Source organism: Pecten maximus, chromosome 12, assembly GCF_902652985.1.
Source record: "Pecten maximus chromosome 12, xPecMax1.1, whole genome shotgun sequence".
Lineage (NCBI taxonomy): Eukaryota > Metazoa > Mollusca > Bivalvia > Pectinida > Pectinidae > Pecten > Pecten maximus.
This window is the reverse complement of record NC_047026.1, coordinates 2,662,387-2,687,496: the sequence shown is the minus strand read 5'-3', so window position 1 is coordinate 2,687,496 and position 25,110 is coordinate 2,662,387. Positions and strand designations below refer to the sequence as shown.

The following is a 25,110-nucleotide window of genomic DNA, read 5'->3' as shown; positions in this document are numbered from 1 at the left end:
TCGCATTGGTCATTTGATAACGAAGATATAGTCGAGTAGTAGAAATACGGAGCTGTGAGTGGTACACAAATTAACACAATAATGATGTGCCAATGTAATATTTTTATTTACAAGTACGGTACATGAATATTCTGGACATTTGTACATTCTTATCCAGTTCTAAAAACAAATACTGAAAGTATCATTGTCTGAGCTTAAAATTGAGGACGGAAAAAACTAAATATCTACATTTGTTGTATATCTAGAAATCAAGGGCATAATGCGCCGTCTTACTTAAAAATCTAATTAAATGAAAATTTAAAGCGTAATATAATTAGAAAATTGTATAAGAATATGTTCTTTACTAATATCTTAAATCTGAGATACAAAACAACACGTTTAGATTTTAGTGTTTAGTAACAGATAATTGAAAATAATATTTTTTGATAAACATATTTTAATGGAAAAGCATTTGCTTTACGGAAGCATGAATATTCGCAAAAAATAATTGCAATTTTCTGATATGAAAACAAACATCAAATTCAAACCAACGTTAGTTCCTGGTAAATACAAACTCAAAAATTACATGAAACAAACATGTATAGATACACGTCTTTTTTGTAGACAAATAGTATCACAGAAAAAAATGGGCACTATGGGAAATCCTCACAGTTACAATGGAAACCTCCACAATAAGAATATATTTCCGACACAAGAAAATTATTATCTGCTAAATAGTTCACTGTGAAAAAACTATATTCTACTGTCCTTAAGACGCCAACTGGATACACAGGATATAAGAACTTGTCAAAACTGTTGAAACCTTGAAATCGATATCTTCTTCGATTTAGTACCGAACATATCTCATGAGTCTGATCTTGATTTTTGACATGTTTTGTACTTATACTTGTGAATAATTGCCAAATGACAGATATATACATTACCTGTGACATACAATCCATCAGTTGATTCTTTCCCGATGATAATTCAAAACTTACGTACATCATACAACCACTGAGTTAAGGAAGAACCATTAGAGGTCGTAATTTAAAATCTTAGACACTCTTTGTTATTAAAATATTCACGAACTGTTCAATTATTTCCTTACTGAGATGATGTTATTTATGTACAGATTGTAATTATTTTTGAAAAGAAAAAAAAATCCCCAAAAGGATTGAAATTTAAAAATATTACCTCACCAAAAATGCAAAATATAAAGTGATATGTATATGAGAACACTTGGTCAATTTGCTCTAAAAGCCACAGGTAACACTTCAATATACAAGCCAAAGAAAATCACAGAGCTTGCACAATGCATGCGTGTCATATAACATGAGGCCCAATGTGTTTGTATCGCTCACCTGCGCTTAATGCATCTTTGAGTTGATCAAGGTTATTTATGCAAATGTTAAGATGATTCCCACTTCGTTCAAATATAAGACAAGGCTAGGGTAATAGATTCAAATAACTCTGTAGCCGTCATCCCAGCATATTAATGGCTTAATGTCATGACCAAAACTTTGTCTCATAGTAAACTAGAGGGTAGTCAATTAAAAAACGAATAACGCATCTGACCCCTGTGACCTTGAAAGATGGTCAATGTCGTTCATTTAAACTGGGTACCTTAACTCTTGGTTATTGAGAATGTGTTTCAAAGGAAATGTTGATGCTGCAGGGACGGACGCTGCACAACGCCATACGCTCACTGTGACAAATGAGCTAAAAGCTACAGAGACCAATTCACCAAGAGACCAAGAATTCTGTTAAATATCATACTGATACTGGATACATTTACTTGTACAAAATATATACATCTGTTTTGAGTTATGATTGATAATGGGCACAATTAGTTTCAGAATATAAATGAACAAATCAACAATATGATTATTTGAAATGTTACTTGAATTAGCGCTTCAAAATCACACAAGTTAAGTTATTGAAATCTTACGAAAGAGATGAAGGTTATGGTACTGAGAATTTGATTTGATGGTTAGAAATAAAATGTTGATATCCCATTTATATTAATATTTTGAAAAAGTTTAAAGCTTCCAACGTACATTCACATCTACAACAAACTTTATAATGCGTTTTCAAAATGCTGCCTATATCAATATATCTGGTCCATTTCTTTTAAATTTTAAAATTTCTTTTTGCTCTCGGAAATATTAAGATTTAAGAGTAATGATGTTTTTTTTCCTGCATTTCTTGAATGTTTGCTCTTCTTTAATGATCTTGTTTGTACATATTAAAATTTGTCAATTCAAATACGACTGTCCAACATTTGTTTTCTAGTTCTGTGCACCTCACAAATGTAGTCTTCACGTCTTTAAAGATTAATTTCACATAAAGAAAGAAAACAAATGTTGTTGGGAAAATATTCAATGTGTATACACACACACACACACACACATATATAAATATATATATATATATATATACATATATATATATACATATATATATGTATTATGACAGTAAAACATTTGATTTTTCTAAGGATGACATTCTGATTATATATGTATTTTCACACATGAAAAATGCGATAATGAAGACCATTTGTTGAAAGTTCACAATTTCAATGAAACTTTTGTGGCTTCTTCGTCTTAACGGTGGGTTGATGGTGATTGATTTGGCCCTGAAGATCTTCAATTTTCAAATCCTTAAGGTGCAACAGGTGCTCCAGTTTGCGGATTTTAATCTCGAGAATCTGTATAAAAAAAGATGAATAAATTACCGGGGTACATTAACAACCAGGGCCCAGTTATTCAAAAGGTGATTAGCTTAATCACTTGATTAGTGAAAATCTTATTTCTCCTTTACTTCAAAATCTATACATGTATATTCCTTGAAATAAACAGGTAAGGAAGAGACTGACGAGTATTGTAGTTTTATGAAATTTTGTCAAGTTAGTTTAACTAGAAATTATTTTATCAGGATTTTAAAATTTGTTGTTAAACCGTGATTAGCCTAATCACATTTTGAACAACTGGGCCCTGGAGTCAAAAGGTTCATTATTCTTTTTAAAGTAAATGTGAAGTTTACAGACAGAAAAAGGGTCTCGATATTGTGGTATACAGGCAACTTTCTCTACATCGTAAATCTACAATAATCTTGGCCAATTGCATAATGTGGAATCAAATTTTAAACACAGATGTCTGCCACTTGATTTTGGTATGTAGGAAATAAAAACCAAAAAGAGCCGAGGCTCATATAAATCAACGGCACTGATTATCATATACCCCCTAACTAAAATGGGGAGTATGATCAAGATGATATATATTATGTTTTATTATATTCAAATCAGACTGGAACATGGGTAGGCTTATTACCAATTTACCAGACACTAATAGATTGTTTAGAGGAACAAGGACGTATCTCCAACATGGCGTTGGCGACTGAACTTTTCTTATAGAATATGTACTTTATATCAATGGAAAATGTCTAATTCTTTTAAACCACACAGTATTTTAACAGAATTAGACCATTTCAATTGATAAAATGTACAGATTATATAAGAAAACCTCACTCGTAGTTAGATAAATGGATAAATTTGAGATACGGCCCTTTACTTCTAAGCACTCCATGATGGAGATACGTCCTTGTTCCTCTAAACAATCGACTTATTGGTGGATAGGTATACAATAAGCTGTGTGAATGAGGCTAGACTAATACCCCTATGGTTTCTTCCTTTGTTAAACTCTCCTGACATTTCCCCTGGTACTGTAGTAAGGACACTGCTTCAGTCGGTTGGCCACTGAAATAAGGCACTACAGGACGAGAAGCACCCAAAGTATTCTCAGGAGGCACAAATGGCTCGGACCTGCGCATACATACATGTCAAAAAATTATTATAAAATGTTGCCTTGAATTTGAAACTCAAGGGAGACATAATCATTTTATATCCATTCAAAATATTAAATCTGAAAAAAATTAAAACAAATAAACTCATTTTCACATATAGAAAATGATTAACCAATTTTCGACTTATGACAATATCCAGAAATATACTAGTATTAACATTTCTTACAAGGTGAAATGAATTTTCTCCAGTTTCATGTACATAAATGTATTGTATATTCTACAGCTGATGAACTCAAATATTTGTTATAATGAAAATATTTATTTGATAAAACATACCAGGTATATAAATGATATTAACGGAAATTTCTTCCAATTTGTCAAAATTTCATGTATGGAAATTTTAGGAATAAAAGGGTGATTCTTATTTTTCACCACCAACAACAAAATACCGATAATTTCAACAGTATTATGTTTTGTATACATGTATAAGCATATCTATCATTAGATGTGATTAGAATATTATTATACTGAATTCAACCTAATAAATACCCTGTGTGCTTACAAATGGGATTGACACAAAACTGATTTTTTTTTCATTCTCCTGAATGGTCTTTGCTTAAAGACTGAAGATTGACAGCATTTACATATCTGTGAGATGATCAGTCTTTTACCGGCTTTAAAAAACTAACCAAACACAACCATCGTTTTCCGCAAAAAGGTGGATGTGCACTTAATCAAAGCACTGGCGAATAAGTCAAATACAGTAGTAATAATATCCATGCCAGTTGATGATGTTCTGGGCAAATGACAATTATTTGTGTTGATGTTGATGATTAATTAAAATTCTATTCTAATGTTACGTAATGATATAGTAACGAGTCTCAAAATATAACATGCAGAATTTGCATACATTTGTACATTTAAATAACTACAGGTAGGAGACCCAACACTCCTATTGTTTCAACTGGCAATAATCTTCTTGGCAAGGATGTATTGTGGTATTCAATAGGGATCCTTCCTGTATGGTGAACATAATATTTGCAAAAAAGAGCTTACCAACATTTTGGGAAGTCATTATTTCCAACCATTATTTGTACATACAGTTTCATTTTTTTCTTTCAAAAAAAAAAAAAAGTACAATTAATCAAAGAAAATAATAATTAAGATTCTATAGGTTAATAATATATTTGTAAATACACTGCCATCTATAAAAACTATACACTCTTATGGATGACAGTGTACTATTTAAGAAGCTGTTGTTTAATGCAAGTGGATTTACGGTAATCTGTGAAAATATCAGGCACATGCAGTTTGAGATTATTCTTTTAAATTTCTAGTAGTGATGTAAAATATTGCAGCAGTCTTAAGTTTTTTTTTATAATTATTAATCTGGTAGAGAGATATATCAAATATTTTCTACAATTAAAAGCTACAACAGTGATCCGGCCTAGCCCTGAAATGTGCAACACAGTATGTAAAGAAATATTACAACTCATGCATCTTCTTAAGATTAGGGAGATCGTGTATTTCACAAAATCTCGGTGAAAATATATGGCAGCATCATGCTATTAAAATCAAGATTATTTTCAGAAACAACAAACCAAAATAATTTACCACTGTGACAAAGATAGTGTGCCATCATCAGAATGCGATTCATCCGAAGATGGATAACTGGTAATAAAAATAATATCATTATTTCCCAAAATCTCTGTACGCATCAGCGCTCAATTCTCCTTATATATACCATTACCCCAGCTTTGCCTTACAACCAGATACTGTATCCATGGTCTCTCTGCTTTGTCTACCAGGTTTTGAGCATTCATAAAAAAAATTGGTTTGGGAATGTATAGTATCCGAGGTAGTCACATGTTTCAGAACAGAATATGACCTTAAGAAATACTGATCAATAAAAAGCAATATGTGTACAGTACAACCTGCAGCAGAAATCATGCTTTTCACACATACAACATGTACACGTATAGCATAATGGATACAATATCGCAAGTGCAAAAAAATAATAATTAAATAATGTTATGCCAAAATTTGTTATCATACCACTCTCTTCCTAACTTTATATTATTTATAACGATCTGCTTGAGCTCGAACTAAGAGCAGTAAAACTAGAAAATGTCTGTAAAACGTAAATGCCTCCGCTGCAATATGACACCCCGAAACACAGTTTGGTGTGGATTGCATCAGCAGTTCCTAAGATTGACTATTTATATTGCATTGGGATGGGACCGGACTGGACGGGACTGGGCGGGACTGGACAGGACACCATTTTATAGCGTGGGCATAGAAACCATGTTGACATTAAAGCTATGATATATTCATCACAAAGGCTCAAATTCAGAAGTGATGAATCCAAATAAACTGCTACCTGAAACTAGCACGGAGATGAGATAAGTAATATACTACTCAAATCACAGGAAACTTTCGTTTCCATCAAATGGAAAAAGTACTTAATACTCTGAACTTTTTTTTTCACTTGTATGAGTAATGGAATGGTTTGAAATGATTCATATGCAGAGATTGTGAAAACAATAAGAATCTTCACATAATTGATTAATAACAAGTCTACTTTAGTTCTACAACTTGACACCGTATCATTACTGTTCTCCACAACAATAGGTACCCTGGTATATGACAGAGAACGTGAGGAAGTGTGAGTTAGGGGACAAAGACACAAATGTGTGAATGAAGGAAACCCTCAGGTTAGAGAGAACAAACATGATGGCCAAGACTACTACCACACTCACAAACAGTGACCAACAACATTGTGATTAAAACATCAAATCATATTATACACTCCAAAACATTGTCCATCAAGATGAACCATTCCTTCAACGTACTTCAGAATATATTTCATTACTAACACATAAACATTTTGTTTAACTTATTGATTTTTTTTTCTAAAAAAAAGATAGTATTTTTTACAGAAGCAAAATGCTTTTAATAATCAATTTAGATTTGAAGCTACATAAGTTTGAACTCGTAGATCTTGGATTTAGATCAAGATTTTCAAGCATTTCTAACAAAGTTACAATCTATTATTTGATTGGTCAATGAGAGCTGGCAACCATTGATAACCATGATTGGTTGATTAAAAGAAACCGACAACCATTGACAATTATGATTGGTTGAGGAGGAGAGGTGACACCAACTGACGATTATGATTGGCCAATGAGTGACCAACACTCACTGATGACAGACCAAGAAACACTATACACAACAATTCAAATCATTGATTACCTTCCAAGGTTCTGACTGGTGATCAGATCTATGGATTCACTGAAAACAGGCACGTGGCGTTGAAAAGAAACATCGTTATACCATTGAAAACAGCTAGTTAAAGAGTATTGGGGGTAACTTTTTTCTCCGTTCTCTTTATTGCCATCAACCACAAAATGGGGTGCTTATTGTGTTTGTTGTGAATATGGCTATAACTTTAATTGAAAAAAGGAGGAAAACTCATTGTCTACAAATTGTCTTTATTTTTACTAAATATAGTCATATGTCAAGGGTGCATTAATGGTGTCTAGTTTTTTTTATAATCCTTAATTTAACTTTGTATATGGATGTCTATCAATTTAAAAAAAGAATGAAATTGAAATCAAATTAAGAAAAAATAAAAAATATTTTTAAATAATTGAAAAATAATAAAAATAATAAAATTAATTGAATAATAAAATAAATAAAAATTAAAAGTGAATTAAATAATATTTCAATTATTCAAATAAAAAATAAGAATACAATCCCATTTAATAAAGTTTAAAAGTATTTTTCCTTGTCGTACTGAATCTTTTCTCTTTTGATTGTTAGTTCATATTAAAATATTTCTAAACTTATACTAGAAAGGAGTGTATGTTTATGACAGAAAAAAAACCTACATTAAATCCAGTCCACATATAAAAGCACAATTTGACATTGTTGATCTTGATGAAAAGTCAAAATAAACAAAATGAAATAATGATTATCCATATCCCTTCCTTATTGTTATTCTATAGCTACTCAATACCCCTACCATGTAAGTGTTAATCCTACCCTAAATCCCACCCCAATAATTTGCCATTTCACCATGGATTCATTATGTTAATAGATAAAAGTAAATAGTCAACAAGCATAATAAATAAATATAGACAATATAGATTATATGATCTGTAAGATAAAAAAAAAAAAGATTATACAATGCCGAAATAAAAGTTCACCAATTGTACTGCTTCAAGTATGTGGATTCTAAACATGGGCATTCACAACAGCAATGCATTCTTAAACTGAAACCAATTTTGAAAGCACATTTTGTGAAAATTGAAAAAAGAAATATTTCAACAAATTCAATCACATCAACAGATGCACCCAACTATCTCTAAAAAAGATTGACATAAGTTTAAATTTTCCCAATTTGATAAACTCTGCATTGTACAATGTGTTTAGGATAAATGTATTTCTATTATACCATGTATTTGCATTTAGAGAAACAGGACAACATCTACAGCAAATACAATATTTCAGCCATTATTTTAATTTTTGCATTATAAGGCCTGCAGGGGCAAGGGGAGATAACTCATGTTATTCCAAAGGGGTTTTACAAGTCAAATGGAATTGGAATCCACCTACTGGATAGACAAGGAAGGGTAATTAACTGTCTTTGCTTAACATTAAATTCATCTTGGACCATTAAAACTAAAATTGATTGCTACTTAAGGGACCACTTTCACGAACAATACAATTTGATTAACAGTTAATAATTGGACTTGTTTCTTTTTTTGTGGGGTTTAATCTTCTACAGGATGAAGCTTAAAATAATCCACTCATATTGAAATATTTTGATAGCTAAACAGTTGTCAGATAAATCTATGTCTAGTTTTTTCCACATTACTCGTAATAAAAATCATGTAACATCATATATATTCCTCATGTTTAATGGTACAAAACTGCAAAATTACAAAATCACTTGTAAAACAAACAATCACCAGCAAAAAATGTATAAAGTGGGACAAGAATACTTACCTTTCTAGTGTATATTGACATTTATGTGACCTATATAATAATTCATCATCAAATCAATTTAAAACAAGCATTTCAACTGTATATAATAGTAACAGTATATATTTTTTAAGTTATGTAACACTCACCCTCTTGTTGGACTTCTGCGACGTTGTGTACCTTTTCTTTGAGGAGATTCTGTAATAAATAACTTATGTTAAAACAAAAACAAAAAAAATCAGAAAAAAATTTAAATAAGTTGTTCGGAATACATTTCCTACATAGAATCCTATTTTGATTAAAAAGCAGTTGGAACCGAGGGTTCTACATGGTTCGAAATTGAGTCAAAAAAAGTACACAAGTACAAAAAAAAAAAATAAAAGTATACTTTTCGTACATTTTATTGTCATCAAAGAGCACAAAAAAGGCACATATACAGTACAAAAAAGTACATTAAAAGTACTTTTATACTTTTTTAGTACTTTTACAGGTAAGCCAAAAAAGTACAGAAAAAGTACTGAAACAACTTGGCATGAAAAAGCACAAAAAAAGTATATTTCTAGCAGAATTAAAGTAGAATGTGTATAAATTTTATACTGAAAAAGAAGGAAAAACTCATTAAAACTCATTGTAAGTAACATATCATCATATTAAGTTGTGCTGTTCCCTGTGCTGTTCCTTAAAATGTTCTAATACAATGAATAGTAAGTACACTTCTAATTCAATTTGTTACTATAGTTGCATAAAATACTTATCAATAAGGGAACTTAGGTGAGGTCAATATTGGGTTTTATTAACCTGGTAATGAATCAACATTTTAGATATTAACAGGGCTGTGTAACACCATATGGACTGAATCAAAGGTCCTTGACTTTGATTTCAGATATAAATCCGATTTGCAGAAGGCTGGAATTGCATTTTATTTATCTTGGTAGCAGGAAATACATTTGGGCATTGTGATGTCACAATAATTACATAAACCAATATTGAATCAGCATTTCTAAAAATAAAACATCAGGTTAACATCTCACAAAATATTAACCTGTACCTGACTATGTTTTAGCCAATGAGAATTGAGGAAAGTCAGACCATATTTAACATTATGTAATAATACTCTCCAAATAATCAAAAGTACTGTATTCCTATATTTAACATTATGTAATAATACTCTCCAAACAATCATAAGTACCGTATTCCTATATTACCATTATGTAATAATACTCTCCAAACAATCAAAAGTACTGTATTCCTATATTTAACATTATGTAATAATACTCTCCAAACAATCATAAGTACCGTATTCCTATATTTAATATTATGTAATAATACCCTCCAAACAATCAAAAGTACTGTATTCCTATGAGAAATAAATTCAATTGTTTATAGACAGTTGCATGGGGTAATTTGGGATCATGAATGTTATGTTATAATTTTAGTGTTAAAGTGATTGAGACTTTCCTATTCAAATACACGATACGTATACTGTATGTACAAAATATAGAACATTTTCAATTTTCACTAAGAACATATGGTAGGTCAAAGTTCCAAATCTCTATTTAGGACAGAAACTTGTTAGTTTGAAAATTAAGCTTTCACATATATAATTGGTAAGATATTATATATTTTGGTTATAGTAAGATACATAATTTTAAAAAAAATTGAGTTAGCCAAACAGAAATAGGCTTGGATAAATAATCAAAGTGCCAAGGTCACTCATAGGTACAGCATGTGCATGAGGGATCGAAAAAAAGGAGAAATTAAGCAAGTACAGGGCAACTTCTAAAAACCGAACACCTCTGAATACCGAATGTAGTATGTAAATAAAAAATGGCAGGAAATTAGGAGATAGGTTTTTCCCCCCCCCCTTTAATTAATTGTGCATTTATGGATGTTTTAATGATGACGATCCTGTGTCATTTTAAGGCATTTTATTTACTTTTAAAAAGGCCGTGATTGTGTTAATGTCCAGCTGAAAGATGCAGAATTACTTTTTTAAAGCTCACTTGCATTGACCTATACATTTTTTTGTACTTTGATAAGTTAATAATTTCTTACATCGAAAAATTTACTGGTCTTTTTCCTCATGTATTAATTCATCTGGATCATGATTAGGTATTTGATTTTTGATAACTTTTGTTGGATGAAGTTTGGTTTATTTAATTGGTTTATTTTGTTTAACGTCCTATTGACAGCTGGGGTCATTTAAGGATGTGCCAGGTTTTGGAGGTGGAGGAAAGTCGGAGTACCCTGAGAAAAACCACCGCCCTACAGTCAGTACCTGGCAACTGCCCCACGTAGGTTTCAAACTTGCAACCCAGAGGTGGAGGGCTAGTGATAAAGTGTCCGGATCATTAACCACTGCTACCGCGGGCCCTGTTGGATGAAACTTGTCTCGGAAATTTAGTATTTTGATACTGATATATGGGCCTACCCTTTCCATTCCAGTGATTTTTTATATTGCGTGATCACGATCATGTTATATAGATCAAAATATTTCACTATCGTCCAATTTAAACCATGTAAACCTTTTTAATGCTATGAGAATCTCCATTGCAAAAACAAGCTACATTTCGCCTCATAATCACTTCAACCAGCTCATCAAGCAAGGCCATTTTGTAGGCCTTTTTCTTGGAAATAACTCCAGAACCAATCAGATTTATTCTACTTTCAGTTTCATTTCAAATATGAAATGTAGAAACAATAAAAAATTTCACTTATCGATTGACAATTAAAAAATCAAAGACTAAAAACAGTATTCAACAGGTGAGGGCCATTTTTATCAACCCAAGAGGTGACTTTCCATTATCGTATCAACTGGAGTGTGTAAGAGTTACCTCCCCTCACACAAACCAGACAGCAAGCATACTAATTTGCATTGACCATGATTTCAACATTTTTTCTATGATTTATTTATCTTAAACAGATGTCTTTAAACATATAAAAGTATAAATCATAATACAAAATAGGAGATTAGTGTTTTTTGGTTTGTTTTTTTTAAGAAATTATTTGGCGCTAATCCTGAACTCTTCTGGATTTATCTTAGAAATAAGTGATGTTTGATCTCCCAGGATGAGTTCCAAATGAATTTGTTTTTTCATATTCTAAGTGAGAATGAGGTGAAACATATAAGGTATTTTCAAATGTAAAGGTCTGAAATTGATTACTTTTATAGATGCTTGTGTTATTATTAATCAATACAGCTTACCAATAAACCTATATATGAATATATATATACAGGTTCAAAATATCAAAGTTACATAATAGACTCCATTCATTTAGAGGGACAAACAAAAAGTGTAAATTTGGCACAAGGTAACAAGACTGGAACCCTTGGATTTAAAGGTGTCAATACTTTGTGTCTACATGTATATATATATATCTCTTAATTTGTAAAGATTTGAAACTGGAACTTTTTTGTTATTCAAATTAGTGATAATTTATATCTAGGTGAGAACAGGAAGACGAGACCGGGCATTAAAACAAAGGGATTGGAAACTTTGGTTCTCGCAAAATAATGGCTGTTACTGTTGTCAAGGAAACAGCAGTGGCACTGTGGGTAATATCAAGTGTCACATGCAGATGAAAAATAGTACTATCATAGAAAAAATATTTGAATTTTTAATTCAGAGAATAATCAAAAAAGAATTTTATGCTTTGCTGTGACAAGTTACCACTGAAAATGAACACACATTATCACAGAATGTTGACATTGATTTTAAGTTTTATTTATATATCAGAAGAATTTTGTGTTATGGACACAGCAGAATATATATACTTATTCTTACTTAATGATCATGTAACACAAAATGACAAGTCTCGGTATAGTATTTAGAATATGTATGTCACAATTTTATTTTAAAGCCTCTCTATGATTTCATAAAATTTCTGACAAAATTACAAAATGATTGAACATTGTCCGTGATGAGGATAAAATGTGAGAATCAATGCTGTAGTTTTTCATAATTGCAATCAAAACTGGTAAACTGCCCTGTGATTATGGGGATCAAATCTCTAATGTGGTGCTCCTCTCTCTATATGTAAATGAGCAACGGAAAATATGTCATACACAAATGCCTGGATTGATTTGAAGAATAGCAGACTGGTGATCAAAGCCAAGCATCAGCACCTGAAGTTGATCAGATATACTGGTTGCTGCCGTGAAGGCAAAGAAAAGGAGTGGGCAAAACCAGAATATCATCTACGATTTACAGAGCCAATATGAGTCTGTTAGACAAAATTAAAAGATAGGTTAAATTAAACGTGAAAAGCCACCATGAATTCGCTGTAAAACATCTCCACATTTGTTAAACAAACCATTGCTTTTCTATTTATTATCTGGAGATGCAACTCGGCACGCACAAGGCTGGTTCACATTCTATTTCTTGTAACAGTGACCTTGACCTTTGACCTTTGGACCTGAAAAGGAATCCCAAGCAAGCACTTTTGGTAAGGAAGATCTGTATGAAGTTTGAGTTTGATCGTCCCAAGGGAACTTGAATTACAGCATGGATTATTTTTTCTTTTTTTTTCAGTAACAGTGACCTTGACCTTTGACCTTTGAACCTTAAAAGCTATTCCAAGTGAGAAATTTTGGTAAGGAAGATCTGCATGCAGTTTGAGTTTGATCGGCCAAAGGGAACTTGAGTTAACATACAGAAACCTCTGTGCAAGTCAGTGCTGCTGCCTCAGACATACCTATATATCGCTTTTTGCAGGCGAAACAAAAAATGGAAAAATTTGCCAGTGGCTGCTATCAGTATGAGTTCCTTCCCTTGTTCATGTTTGTCAAGGTCATCTGCCTTCACGCAATAGAATATAATCTTCATTTCAACACTGGGAGGCGTGCTGCATTGTAATAGAGCAGCTCACGAAAGATGACAGACAATATGAAAAATCTTAAAAGTATAAATTTCATGAAAAGCAATTCTTTGGAGCTATTGATTGGGAAAATATTCAATGTTAAGGCTGAAATTGTAACTGCATGTAGAATTTAGAAGATATTGTGTACATTATTTTCTGAAAAATAGAAATCGCACGCACAAAAAAAAAAAAAAGGGAAAATTGCAAATGGTGCATTTTTAGGATTTTTACGAAAGCAACAAACCTTGAAAAAATTAACTGATAAACTGTAAAGTATTAGTATAACTACAAACCAATGTATTATTAAATAAATATCTGAACAGTACGTAGATTAGTAAAATGTTTCAAATGTTTAACATTTTAAAACTAATGAAACGCTAATCAGCACAGGATACAAATGGTAACTAGAGGCACACACCCGAGGCAAGGTTATAAAAGGATACAAAAATATAAACTTTAATAAAATATTCGATATTACGCACCATCTCTGTATGGGTCAAAGGGTTCCAGGGTGGGAATTTTAACCGTTTTACCACTCTTTGCATCTGTTAATAAGACCGGTTATTTCAATATATCATAATAATCATTTTCTGTTTGAAAAAATTCTTCTATTCAATTTTTTCCATATGACGATTTTACAATTCAAACAGTTGAAAGGATTCTACATAAGTGTAAAGCGTGATAAAAACCTGAACTGTTGCCAAGATGGCTGACTTATATCCCTCGCAATCCCCATGATTCAATGGACAACTGAAACTGTTATTCAGAGACTTACTAAGAAATCCTGTGCATGCCCCCATTTCTGAAAATCAAAATTTCAAAAAAAAAAAAAGAGTGACATGCACATCTACACATGGTCCCTAATATTTCTGTGAAGTTTAATTGAAATAAGCCCACAAGTTTCGTAGATGTCCGGACTATAAAAACCTGTTAATAGTGACTATAGCTACCATGGCAACAAAAATTTACCCAGTAATTTAAAAACAGCTGCATGTGCATCTAGTTTCCTAAAATTCCTGTGGGGCTCTGTGAAAATTTGTCCACAAATTAAGGAGTTGTCCAGACAATGAAAACTTGTTAATAGTGACCATGCAGTTACCACGGCAACCAAAATGTTGGAATTAAAACAGATGCATACGCATCTACACATGTTCCCTAAAATTCATGTGAAGTTCTGTGAAAATCAGTCCACCAGCTTAGGAGGAGTTGTCCAGAGATGTGCCTACAGACAGACAGCCGGACGGACATATGGACAATCTGATTCCAGTGTATCCCCCTAACTTTGTTGCAGGGATATGATAATACATATTGATCAATCTTAAAACACTTTCATATTTATTTCTTTTCATAATTAGACAAACACATATTCACTCACAAAAACTGTTTTATCAACAACAAAAGTCACAGCAATGAATTTTTATTTCACTGGAAAATTGTTAGGTAAAATTGACGGAACTTGAAGGATATCATTACTTACCGGATCGAACGCTACCATATTGATCTGAATATAACAGAGTTTATATAACATTTGTTAAATGTAAAAAAAATTACTCATGCAGACGTTTTTTCCGTGGGCTTTTTTGGGACCATAGGTCCATTTTCTAGATGAAATTACCCTAAATTAGCATTAACACATATGACAGGAAATGACATCAAGTTGACCCAAGTCCACACGAGTGATATGAAGTGATTTCACGATAAAAACTTTCACACATGTGACAAGACGTGACCTTGTGATAAATCTGCTTCAAACTCACCAGGGTCCGTCAAAAGCACTCGTCCGCTCGTCCTGACTAGTAGATTTTGCCGATGGACAAGTGATTTTGATCACCAACTTGTCCGTCGGACGAGTAGAATTTTTCTATGTTATTTCAGTATTTGTTAATAAAATTGATTAACAATCGATGCATTGTTAGTTATGTATTTTTTTTGTGTCATTATCAGAAAAATAGTAAAATTTCTGCATGGTAGCAGGTAAGTAGGCCTATCTTTGTCTGTAGATCGGAAGTCCAAGTACGATGATGGATAACCTCCGAGTGTTCCGGATAACATGTAAGTATAATGGGTGTCGTCCGAGGATGTCTGAATAAAAATGGCTCAACGAAAAATTGGATTGTTTTTTCTGACTAGTGAATTCTTTGTTCGGATGAGTACTTTTAACCAGGCCACTAGTCCGATGGACGAGTGCTTTTGAAAGTTTTTCCTGGGCCCTTGACTCACAATTGAAAAATATTATCAATTTTAAATCAAAACTTCAGGAAAATGCATTTTGTCAAGTGGATCGAATCTGATGGTCTATTTTGACAGATTAAAATTGAATTTTTTCATCAGCACATCCTTATTCTTCTCAATCAAATCTCTCTTGAACCCTCCTCTTAAAATAACTTGTGTGTGTTGGATCAAAGAAAACTAAATAATTAAACAGTAAATTATTCAGTAAATAATTAAGCAATACATTATTCAGTAATGATACCCCAAATAAAATCATTAAAAAAATAGAATAATAAAGGAAATAGCAGGTGTGTTATTTTAATGTTCATATGATAATTTTCATCTTGGGTATCAAATAGCTTTTTTGAAAAATTTCACTTGACGGTGATGTGAATTTATCCTACATGATGTCATTTCAATTTCTTTCTGAAAATGAAATCTGGTATTTGCACAAGAAACCACACAACTTACCTAGTTGGTGATAATATTTGTAACTATTCATATCTGTGATAATAAAATTTCAAAGAAAAAGCTGATACTTACAACTTAAGGTTGATACTGAATATTAATCTTAATTCAAATTAAGACTAGTGATGGGAATCACTTTCACTTTCAGAATTGATAATCAACAACTCAAAAAAATGATTGATTATCAATTGAAATTAGTTTTCTAAATTTAGTACACAATTACCAATTTGTATGAAAGTTATGTACATCTTTTACATTTATTACATATCTAAAAACCTAAAAACTCAAAATTTTTAATACTTAACACAAACAAAGCATTTAACAGTTAATATATCTAAATCTCTTTAATTCCTTCTAAATGCGACCAATGTAAAAATAATAATAAAATAAGTAAGTAAAATAAAAGTGACCTAAAAATATTCTTTAGTTAAAGACAAAATAAACATCTTAAGAAAACTGAAAATAATATTCAAAAAATTGTTTTTTTTTATAATTTTTTTTATATATACAGAGGAGCCCACTTATTTGCATATCGGTTATTTGAATATCCCGTTTATTTGCATAAAATGTTCAGGTCCCGATTTTTTTCTTCTTTTTCTTTGTATTTCAATCCCCTGTATTTGCATCGAATAAAACACCAACTCAAATACACAAAACAGAAAGTAAGATTTAGACAAGGGAGACAACTCAATATATTTTATATACCCGGGTATATATAATTTAAGAAAGGGGAGACAACTCACCATAAACCTGGTCAGCCTCTGGTTTATCACTTTCCCGTCGGGGAGGATGCATCTTCATGTGCCAAAGTGCATGATCTATTTTGGTTCGTAATTTATCTAGAAAACTTTCTAAAACACCTGGCACAGAATTGGCAATATCTCTCATCACCTGTTCGTCAAGTTCAAATCGTAGCTTGCAAAATACCTTTCTGCAAGCATAAAATATATTCAAAATAAAATGCCATATTAGTCAATCTATGATTGCTTTAAATATTTGTTCAATACAGCTTGTCAACAAGTCAATGGTTAACTAATAATTAAAACATCCCTTGGTAGAATGATAATTAACTTTAGCTTATCCATGATAATGGAATTTCTTTATACATAATTACTTGCTAGTTTACCATCCTGTGAACAGTCAGAGTCATTTTAAGGTGAATTTTTTCCTTGTAGTAGCTGGTGGCTACCTCACCGGACATCATAAAAGTGCTGTCTTATCATTAAATGAGAAGATTTGTATGCATGTAGTCCGAGTCTGTTGTCCCATCATTTTGCACCATACACAATGTGCATGTATTGTATTCAGCCTACAAAAAATGTCTGTGTGCAGGGAAAAGTTCCCAAGTGAAAATTAGGTGGAATTTTTTTAATTTTTTTTTTATTTGCATATCTTTAAGCATCATTTTGTCACATTATTTTGCACCATACACAATGTACATGTATTGAATTCAGCCTACAAAAACACCATGTACAGGGATAAGTTACCAAATGAAAATTAGGTGGAATTTTTTTTTTATTTGCATATCTTTAAGCAAGAAATATATTTCAGAGTCTTTGGCTAAAAGACTGAAGACTATATCAGCAGATCAGTGAGGTACAGAACTTTTTATATGTAAAATTAGCGCACCTGAGAACAAGGTCAGGGTGTGCACTTATCAGGTCAAATATAGTGTGCTATATCTAATTCATACAGAAACACCAGGTATTGCTTGTAATCAAAAGTAATTTGGGACAAGGGCAACTTTCTCTTGTACAGGATGATCTGTTGTCTCGTTTTCCCAAGAATTAACACAAAGCATCCTGGGTTTCAAATCTTCACCGGATGTTGCAGCTAGTTGTTGGTGTTCTACCTGCAGAACTATTGCAGACCAATATATGTCCTTCATGCTAACATAATGATACATAAACATTAAACTAATTCCTGTATAGTTTCATTGAAATTAAGATATATCAAATATCTACAAGCTCGGTCATCAAACAATTATTAGCTTTAATAAGCAATTTTGGTATAATGTATCTGTAAGTAAACCCTGTGAACTTTGTTAGCTGGTCGCAAGGATCTGTGTGACCCTAATTTATGTCTTATTTTTATTTGTGTTCATTTCAATGAACAATTATGATCTTACAATCCCCCCCCCCCCCCCCCACCCCCCCCCCCCCCCAAAAAAAAAAAAAAGAAAGAAAAATAAATAAATAAATAGATATAAACACCTTATGAATTTACAACTATTTTTGTCCATGTATTAAATTTAGCAATTTATTAAGAAAGTACATACTGTATGATGTTCAGTCAGGTAGCCACCATCTACTACAAGGATACCCAGTCTCAAAATGACACTGGTTGTTCACAGAGTAATAAACCTGACAATTATTTAGAATGTAAGCAATAAAAACCATGATTTTACGGATATATTTATTTTCAGTCATACATTTATTATAATAAATCAATTTTCAGTCATACATTTATTATAATAAATCAATGTCATTGAAAAATACTGACACAAGAGTACATATTATGTATTTAACATTTAAATTTTATATTAAATCAAGTTTAAAGGTTAGATATTGTTCAACAAATAAAGTTTAGTGTTTGAATAATATACAACAAATCAAGTTTCGAGACTTAATATTGTACAAAAATTAAGTTTAGAGGTTAAATAATATACAACAAATCAAGTTCAGAGATTAAATATTGACAACAAATCAAGTTTAGAGATTAAAAATTAAGTCACATGTCACAGTATCATGCAAACATGTACAAAACACACTAAAAAGCTGTGAGGTACTCAAACCATACACGTTACAAATGGAGGACTATATGTGCACATATCTTTTCTTTTCTCTACATTTTTACATAAGGAGGTATTTGGGTAGCAAAGGTAGATCTAGTCATCTTTAACTTTGTAAAAAATATCTTTTTTTTTTTCATCTTTAACTTTGTAAAAAATATCAATTTTTTTTCATATTTAACTTTGTAAAAAATATCGAAATTATTATTTGATTTTCATCTTTAACTTTGTAAAAAATATCAAAATTTTTATTTCAAAGTTTTAATATGGGAAGTGAAAATATAAGTTATCGTTTTTATCGTAAATGTTGAATTAAGTTACATCCAAGAGAATTGTTGAGTAAATGTTCCAGTATATTTTTTTCCTATTTTTTTTTTTTAATTTTTCATTTCATTTTAGCAAAAATGTGAATGGAAATCTGTTAATATCAATATCTACAAGAAAGAAGTAACATTTTTATGTGAGGAATAATGAAATTCAAGTACCAATCATAAACTTTGGTATTTGTTCTATTTATGGAGATTTTAAATCATCTATTTATATTCGGAGAAGATTTATATACACTAAATAGCCTACTATTTAATCCTATTTAATCCTATTGAATAGTTTTGTTCAATAAAATCTGTTGGAATAAAATGAAACATTTTTGAACAATATGTAATTGTTCAAGATGAATATAATGTATTTATGACAATATTTTCTATTCAATTTATGATATCAATTTGATGTCTACCAGCTCAACAATTACAATATTTACAGCCTAACAATGAGCCTGTCTGTGCTTTTGTGGTTGTGTCCATGAGCAAGACATTTTACTTTTATTGCTCTGAATGGCATGCGACGGTCCTCCAGTATGTTGTTCAGTGAGGTAGTCACCAACTACTACAAGGGAAACTTGCCTCAAAATGACCCTGGCTGTCATGGGGCAATAAATCCTACTGGTTTTCCATAATTTTGACCTGTAACACCACTAACGATTTCTACAGGTGCAAAACAGTGTACATCTATATTTCCTATGTGGTATATACCATACCTATTAATTAATTCTAATTAACACTATGTATAATTAACTAAATTAATTAATACCTAAAAGTGCTCTTCATTTTTTCATTTAAATCAACTGTATGTATTCAATTGAACAAGTCGTTTCTGAGTTTATCATTGAGGCATCAGCTAATAAAAGGACCAAAGGGCCTGTATCTCTCACCTGGTTGGATTTGACCCAACGTCAAAATAAAGTTCATGTTTAATTTGTTAATAGCTTTATTTGTTGATGTCCAACAATGCTGTATATGGTTATGGGGTGGGGATCTCAACTGCTTCAAAGATATGTAATCCTGTTTTTACATCATTTGATTTTTTTCTCTCTTAAAGCCAACACCGCTTTATATGGTTATGGGGTCGGAATCTCAATATTATTTCAAAAATATAACCAAGAAACTAAGTACCTAGTGTAGGGGAAAGACCCCAGGGCCTATTTTCATGATAGGATTGTTTATTTAAGCATTGAACTGCTTTCACTTTCAACTGAAAGCAGTTCAATACTTATATTTACATTTGACAATGATTTTTAAAGATTATATCCAGGAATTTGGCTTTTACGATGAATGAACACATTATTATCATCAAAGACGGAACAGCCTTTTCAACAGCCATCTTTTGTTATCGCCGACGTTACAATTATGACGTCACTATAATAATGACGTCATAATAGAGATTTGGAAGTTATGGACTCGTAACCTTCAAGTGGGCTTGGTAAAGTTATATAGTGGGGCTGCAGTGTAAATGTAAATATCTTTTGATGCCACACAAATTGTCAATGCTATACATGTATATAGTTATGGGGTCAGGATCTCAATAGTGGTTTATAGAAATTTAGACAAATTATCCCTTTAAGCCCCGCCTCTCAGCCCCAAGGGGCCAGCCCCACAATTTGAAGATGCTACCAGTGAAATATGAGCATTATCCATCGCTTAGTTCCAGAGAAGAAGTTGTTCATAGCAATATAGCCAAACTGCTCCATTTTGGCCCCACCCCTCAGCTACCTGGGAGGGTCAGTCCCAACATTTGTAGCTTTTTGAATCCCCGCCACTTACAGATGTTTCCAATCAATTCGGTTAAATTCCAATCAGTTGTTAAGCAGAAGAAGTTGTTCTTGTTAAGTTTTTGACGGACGGATGACGGATGCCATAGTTGGCATAAGCTCATCTTGGTCCTTTGGACCAGGTGAGCTAAAATGTAGCCACAGCAGTTGTTTTTTTCTACCTGACAAGCTGCCATCTAATTAAAGTCGTTAATTACCTGTTGAGTAATTCCCAATTATCCATTTTTTGTTTGGTGTTATTACAAATCCGAAAGTTGAAGAGCTCGACCATTTTGGGGAAGAAGTGTTTCACTATCTCTGCAACCTGGACTGCAACACAGCATTAGGAACAACATAGTCAACCACAAAATTCAAAGCATGCAAAATTCATACCCTACATATATACCAACACCACATCACAGCCAAACAAATATTCTGCAAAGCCTTTTTTTGTAGAGTTTTTCTTAATATGTTTGCTTAAAAACAGAAAAAAAAAACATTTTTACATTTTTAGTAATAAAATTGTTTCTATTAATGTTAAATTACATGCAGATTTGCAGAATATTTGATATCGTTCTTTGTGTTATTAAATATAGCTGTACAATCTAGATGAACCACCATATAGCTATATTTACACATGTACACTTTTGTTGGTATTGAAAGTTATATGATTAGTAACTACATGCAGCAACAATCTGCTATAAAAAAAAAAATCAATTAAATTGTTTTGACCTTTTCCATAGTTTCCAGAGGGAAACAATGAAATATCTTTAGCTGCAAATACATCAACTTTTTCTTCAAAGGACTTGAAGCTTTGTAATCGAGCCACAGTAAAAGAATGATCACATTACCGGTACCTATAAAAGCTTTTCCTGTTCAATGGAGAGGATGTAGGGTAATCAAATGCAAAACTGATTCAGCTTTTACAAAAATGAACAGCAATAACAATACTGTTTTTGTTTTTTTTATATCAAAATTGTTGAAATTTGTTAACCAGGTCATATCTTATTAAACTGAACTGGTAGGTCTTGCTTATATTGTGAGGCCTGTATTTTCCTATGAAAATTAAAATACCCCCCGGGTACATATCATAATACTAAATTTTAATTTTAACACTGTTTTACATACCGTAATAGCTTAGTTTTTTTGGGGTTTTTTTGGTTAATTTTCCTTTTGTTTTTTGTTTTATTTGTTAATTCATTATTTTTTTTTTTTTGCTTTTAATTGTTTTTCTTTTTTTTTTGTTATGTTCTTTCTGAAGAAATTTCATTCCTGCATCTTTCCTGTAATAACATAAGCCCAACGACCAAAAACCAAAAATCAGAAACTTAATGACCATGGGCAATGCAATATAACCTGGAAATATCTTTTTCAAATACCTATAATCTACATGAATGGGCTTATTGCCAGGTATGGACTTAATGCTAGGTTAATATGATACTGTAATCGATACCAGGCTATGGGGTCTATCTAGTACACTGTGTTAGTTGAAGTAACTATATATATATATCTCTGTTGTCGGAATCCTATGTAAGAATCATTGCAATGTAAGACTGGCAAATATTTAAGATTTTAATTGTCAATTATATTAATGAATATAACCAGGAGAAAAAAAAACCCAGTAACTTATACCATTGATAGTATAGAAATAGGCTGCATTGAAAGTTGGTCACCAAATACCCACTGTATTGTATACAAAAAAAAACGTGTATCTATTTTACTCTAGATAATCACGGATGTCTGTTCGTCCTCGAGATAATATTTCAAAACTGAATGCAAGTATTGTTATGACAAACTATGGCATTTTTTTTTCAAACGTTTAATTTTTATGCTCTTGACTTTAAATTGACATGAATTGCATTTCACTTGCAATGTAAGGATAAATCATTTCAACCAATAGAACTGATATTGAAAATAATCTTATTTATATTTTAAAATCAATTTCAGGCTTATTCCGATCAAATTATAATAGACTGCCAGCTGGCTGTTTATCTATTACTTATGACAGCAAGGATGATAGAAATTGATTATCAACATTTAAAAAATTAACATTTAAAATGCTCGAGCATTGACACATACAACTTTCAACAAGATACTCCAACGACCAAAGAACATTCAAATAATTTTTTACATGTTAATTATCAAAACTTATAAATACAGTTTATAACTTATACAATATAATTTTTTATATTTCAATGACAGGATGCGTAAATTTATTCGGGATGCAATTATTTTTTACTTTAAATTCCAGGGATTCAATTAGAAAAGGGCACTGCATTTAACATTTTTAACTGAAACTTATTAAAGGTTTGCAAAATTGGGTGCTACTAATTATATAAAATTCTAATAAAATATATTCAAATACAAATATATACATAAACCATGCAGCATCCTCACTACAATATACATACTGCAGTTCACAACTTCAAAAGTTCATGCACAAAGGGCCAAAAAAAAAAAAAATGAATTTTAAAGTGCTCTTTAAGTGGTAAAAAGAAAAAGAAAATTGTCTGATGATAAAATGAGTTTTCTTAATCGATCAGAAGTCAGCCATTGATTCTCTTTCATATTGATCAACATCATAGTCCATTACTACAATAGTAATTACTTAAGATCTTATCTTTTTAATTAGTAATTCCATCTTAAGGCTTAATTATTATGATTATTTTCCTAATCAATTAAAACTATATGTGTATATTTACATTTATTATTCAAAGGAAGTTGAGATAAACTGATGTTTTATTTCTTTTACTATTAGAATATTCTAAGTAATATTAAAGTTTTTTTTTTAGTTTTTTAGACTTTAGTATACATATACATTTATATGTAATTAAGTATTATTTATCAAACATTATTCTTCAAGCAAACCCACAGCAGAATTAGTCAGCATTGACCAATCGTCATGCACCAGTGAATGTGACAACTGCATAATAATAAACCAAGCTGAACTTGAGATACCTGTTCAACATATGCCAATTATCCATTTTCGGTTTAAAACTATAGGATGGTCCATAGTTGTGCAATTCAATAATTTTTGGAAAATAATATTTCAGGATCTCTGCAATACACACTAAAAAAAAAAAAAAGAAGAAAAATGGAAGAATAATTAGTTTGTACATGTTGAGTTTTTTTTACACTCCATGTAAAAAGAGAAGAAAAAAAATAACACGAGGCCCATGCGCCTTAATGGTTACCTGAGTTTTTGATATATTTTAGCATATTTGACCCCATTGACCTTGAATGTAGGTCAAGGTCATCCATTTGCAAACCTTTGTAGCCCTTGACCCCAGCATGCTACAGACCTAATATTGAGTTTCCGGTCCACTTGGTTATCAAGAAGAAGTCTTTTAAAGATTTTAGCATATTTGACCCCAGTGACCTGGAATGAAGGTCTAGGTCATATATTCGAACAAATGTGGTAGCCCTTCATCCGGGGATGCTACATAACTAGTATCAGGTCTCTGAGCCTATTGGTTATAAGAAATGTAACAGTTTTAGCATATTTGACCCCTGTGACCTTGAACAAAGGTCATCCATTTGAACAAAATTAGTCCTGTAAACATGCTACAGACCATATCATCAGATCTCTGGGCCTCTTGATTATCAAGAATAGATAATTGAACAATTTTATATTAGTATATTTGACCCCTGTGACATTGACTGGAGGTCAAGTTCATCCCTTTGAATATACTTTATAGCCCTTCATCTGAGCATGCTACATAATATCGGATCTCTGGCCATGGGCTACTTGGTTATCAAGAAGAAGATTTTAACATATTTGACCCCTATGACATTGACTGAAGGTCAAGTTCATCCCTTTGAATATACTTTATAGCCCTTCATCTGAGCATGCTACATAATATCGGATCTCTGGCCATGGGCTACTTGGTTATCAAGAAGAAGATTTTAGCATATTTGACCCCTATGACAT

At 31.6% G+C, this 25,110-nt stretch overlaps 1 protein-coding gene across 15 annotated transcripts in view; it reads right to left on the bottom strand.

Annotated features, from left to right (window-relative positions):
• Positions 1-82: 82 nt before the first annotated feature.
• Positions 83-25,110, bottom strand: part of LOC117339496 (sperm flagellar protein 1-like) — a 33,582-nt gene continuing 8,554 nt past the window's right edge. Inside the window, exons 2-10 of one of the 15 annotated variants that reach the window (XM_033901115.1) lie at positions 21,398-21,509; positions 17,049-17,236; positions 16,309-16,341; positions 15,104-15,127; positions 14,109-14,171; positions 8,916-8,964; positions 7,033-7,071; positions 3,652-3,799; positions 83-2,686 (exon numbers count right to left, since the gene is read on the bottom strand). In XM_033901115.1, coding sequence (XP_033757006.1) covers positions 2,555-2,686; positions 3,652-3,799; positions 7,033-7,071; positions 8,916-8,964; positions 14,109-14,171; positions 15,104-15,127; positions 16,309-16,341; positions 17,049-17,236; positions 21,398-21,509 — 788 coding nt within the window. In that variant the 3' untranslated portion in view covers positions 83-2,554. The remainder of the gene's footprint in view (positions 2,687-3,651; positions 3,800-7,032; positions 7,072-8,915; positions 8,965-14,108; positions 14,172-15,103; positions 15,128-16,308; positions 16,342-17,048; positions 17,237-21,397; positions 21,510-25,110) is intronic. The other 14 variants (XM_033901118.1, XM_033901120.1, XM_033901116.1 and 11 more) reach the window with 14 other exon arrangements.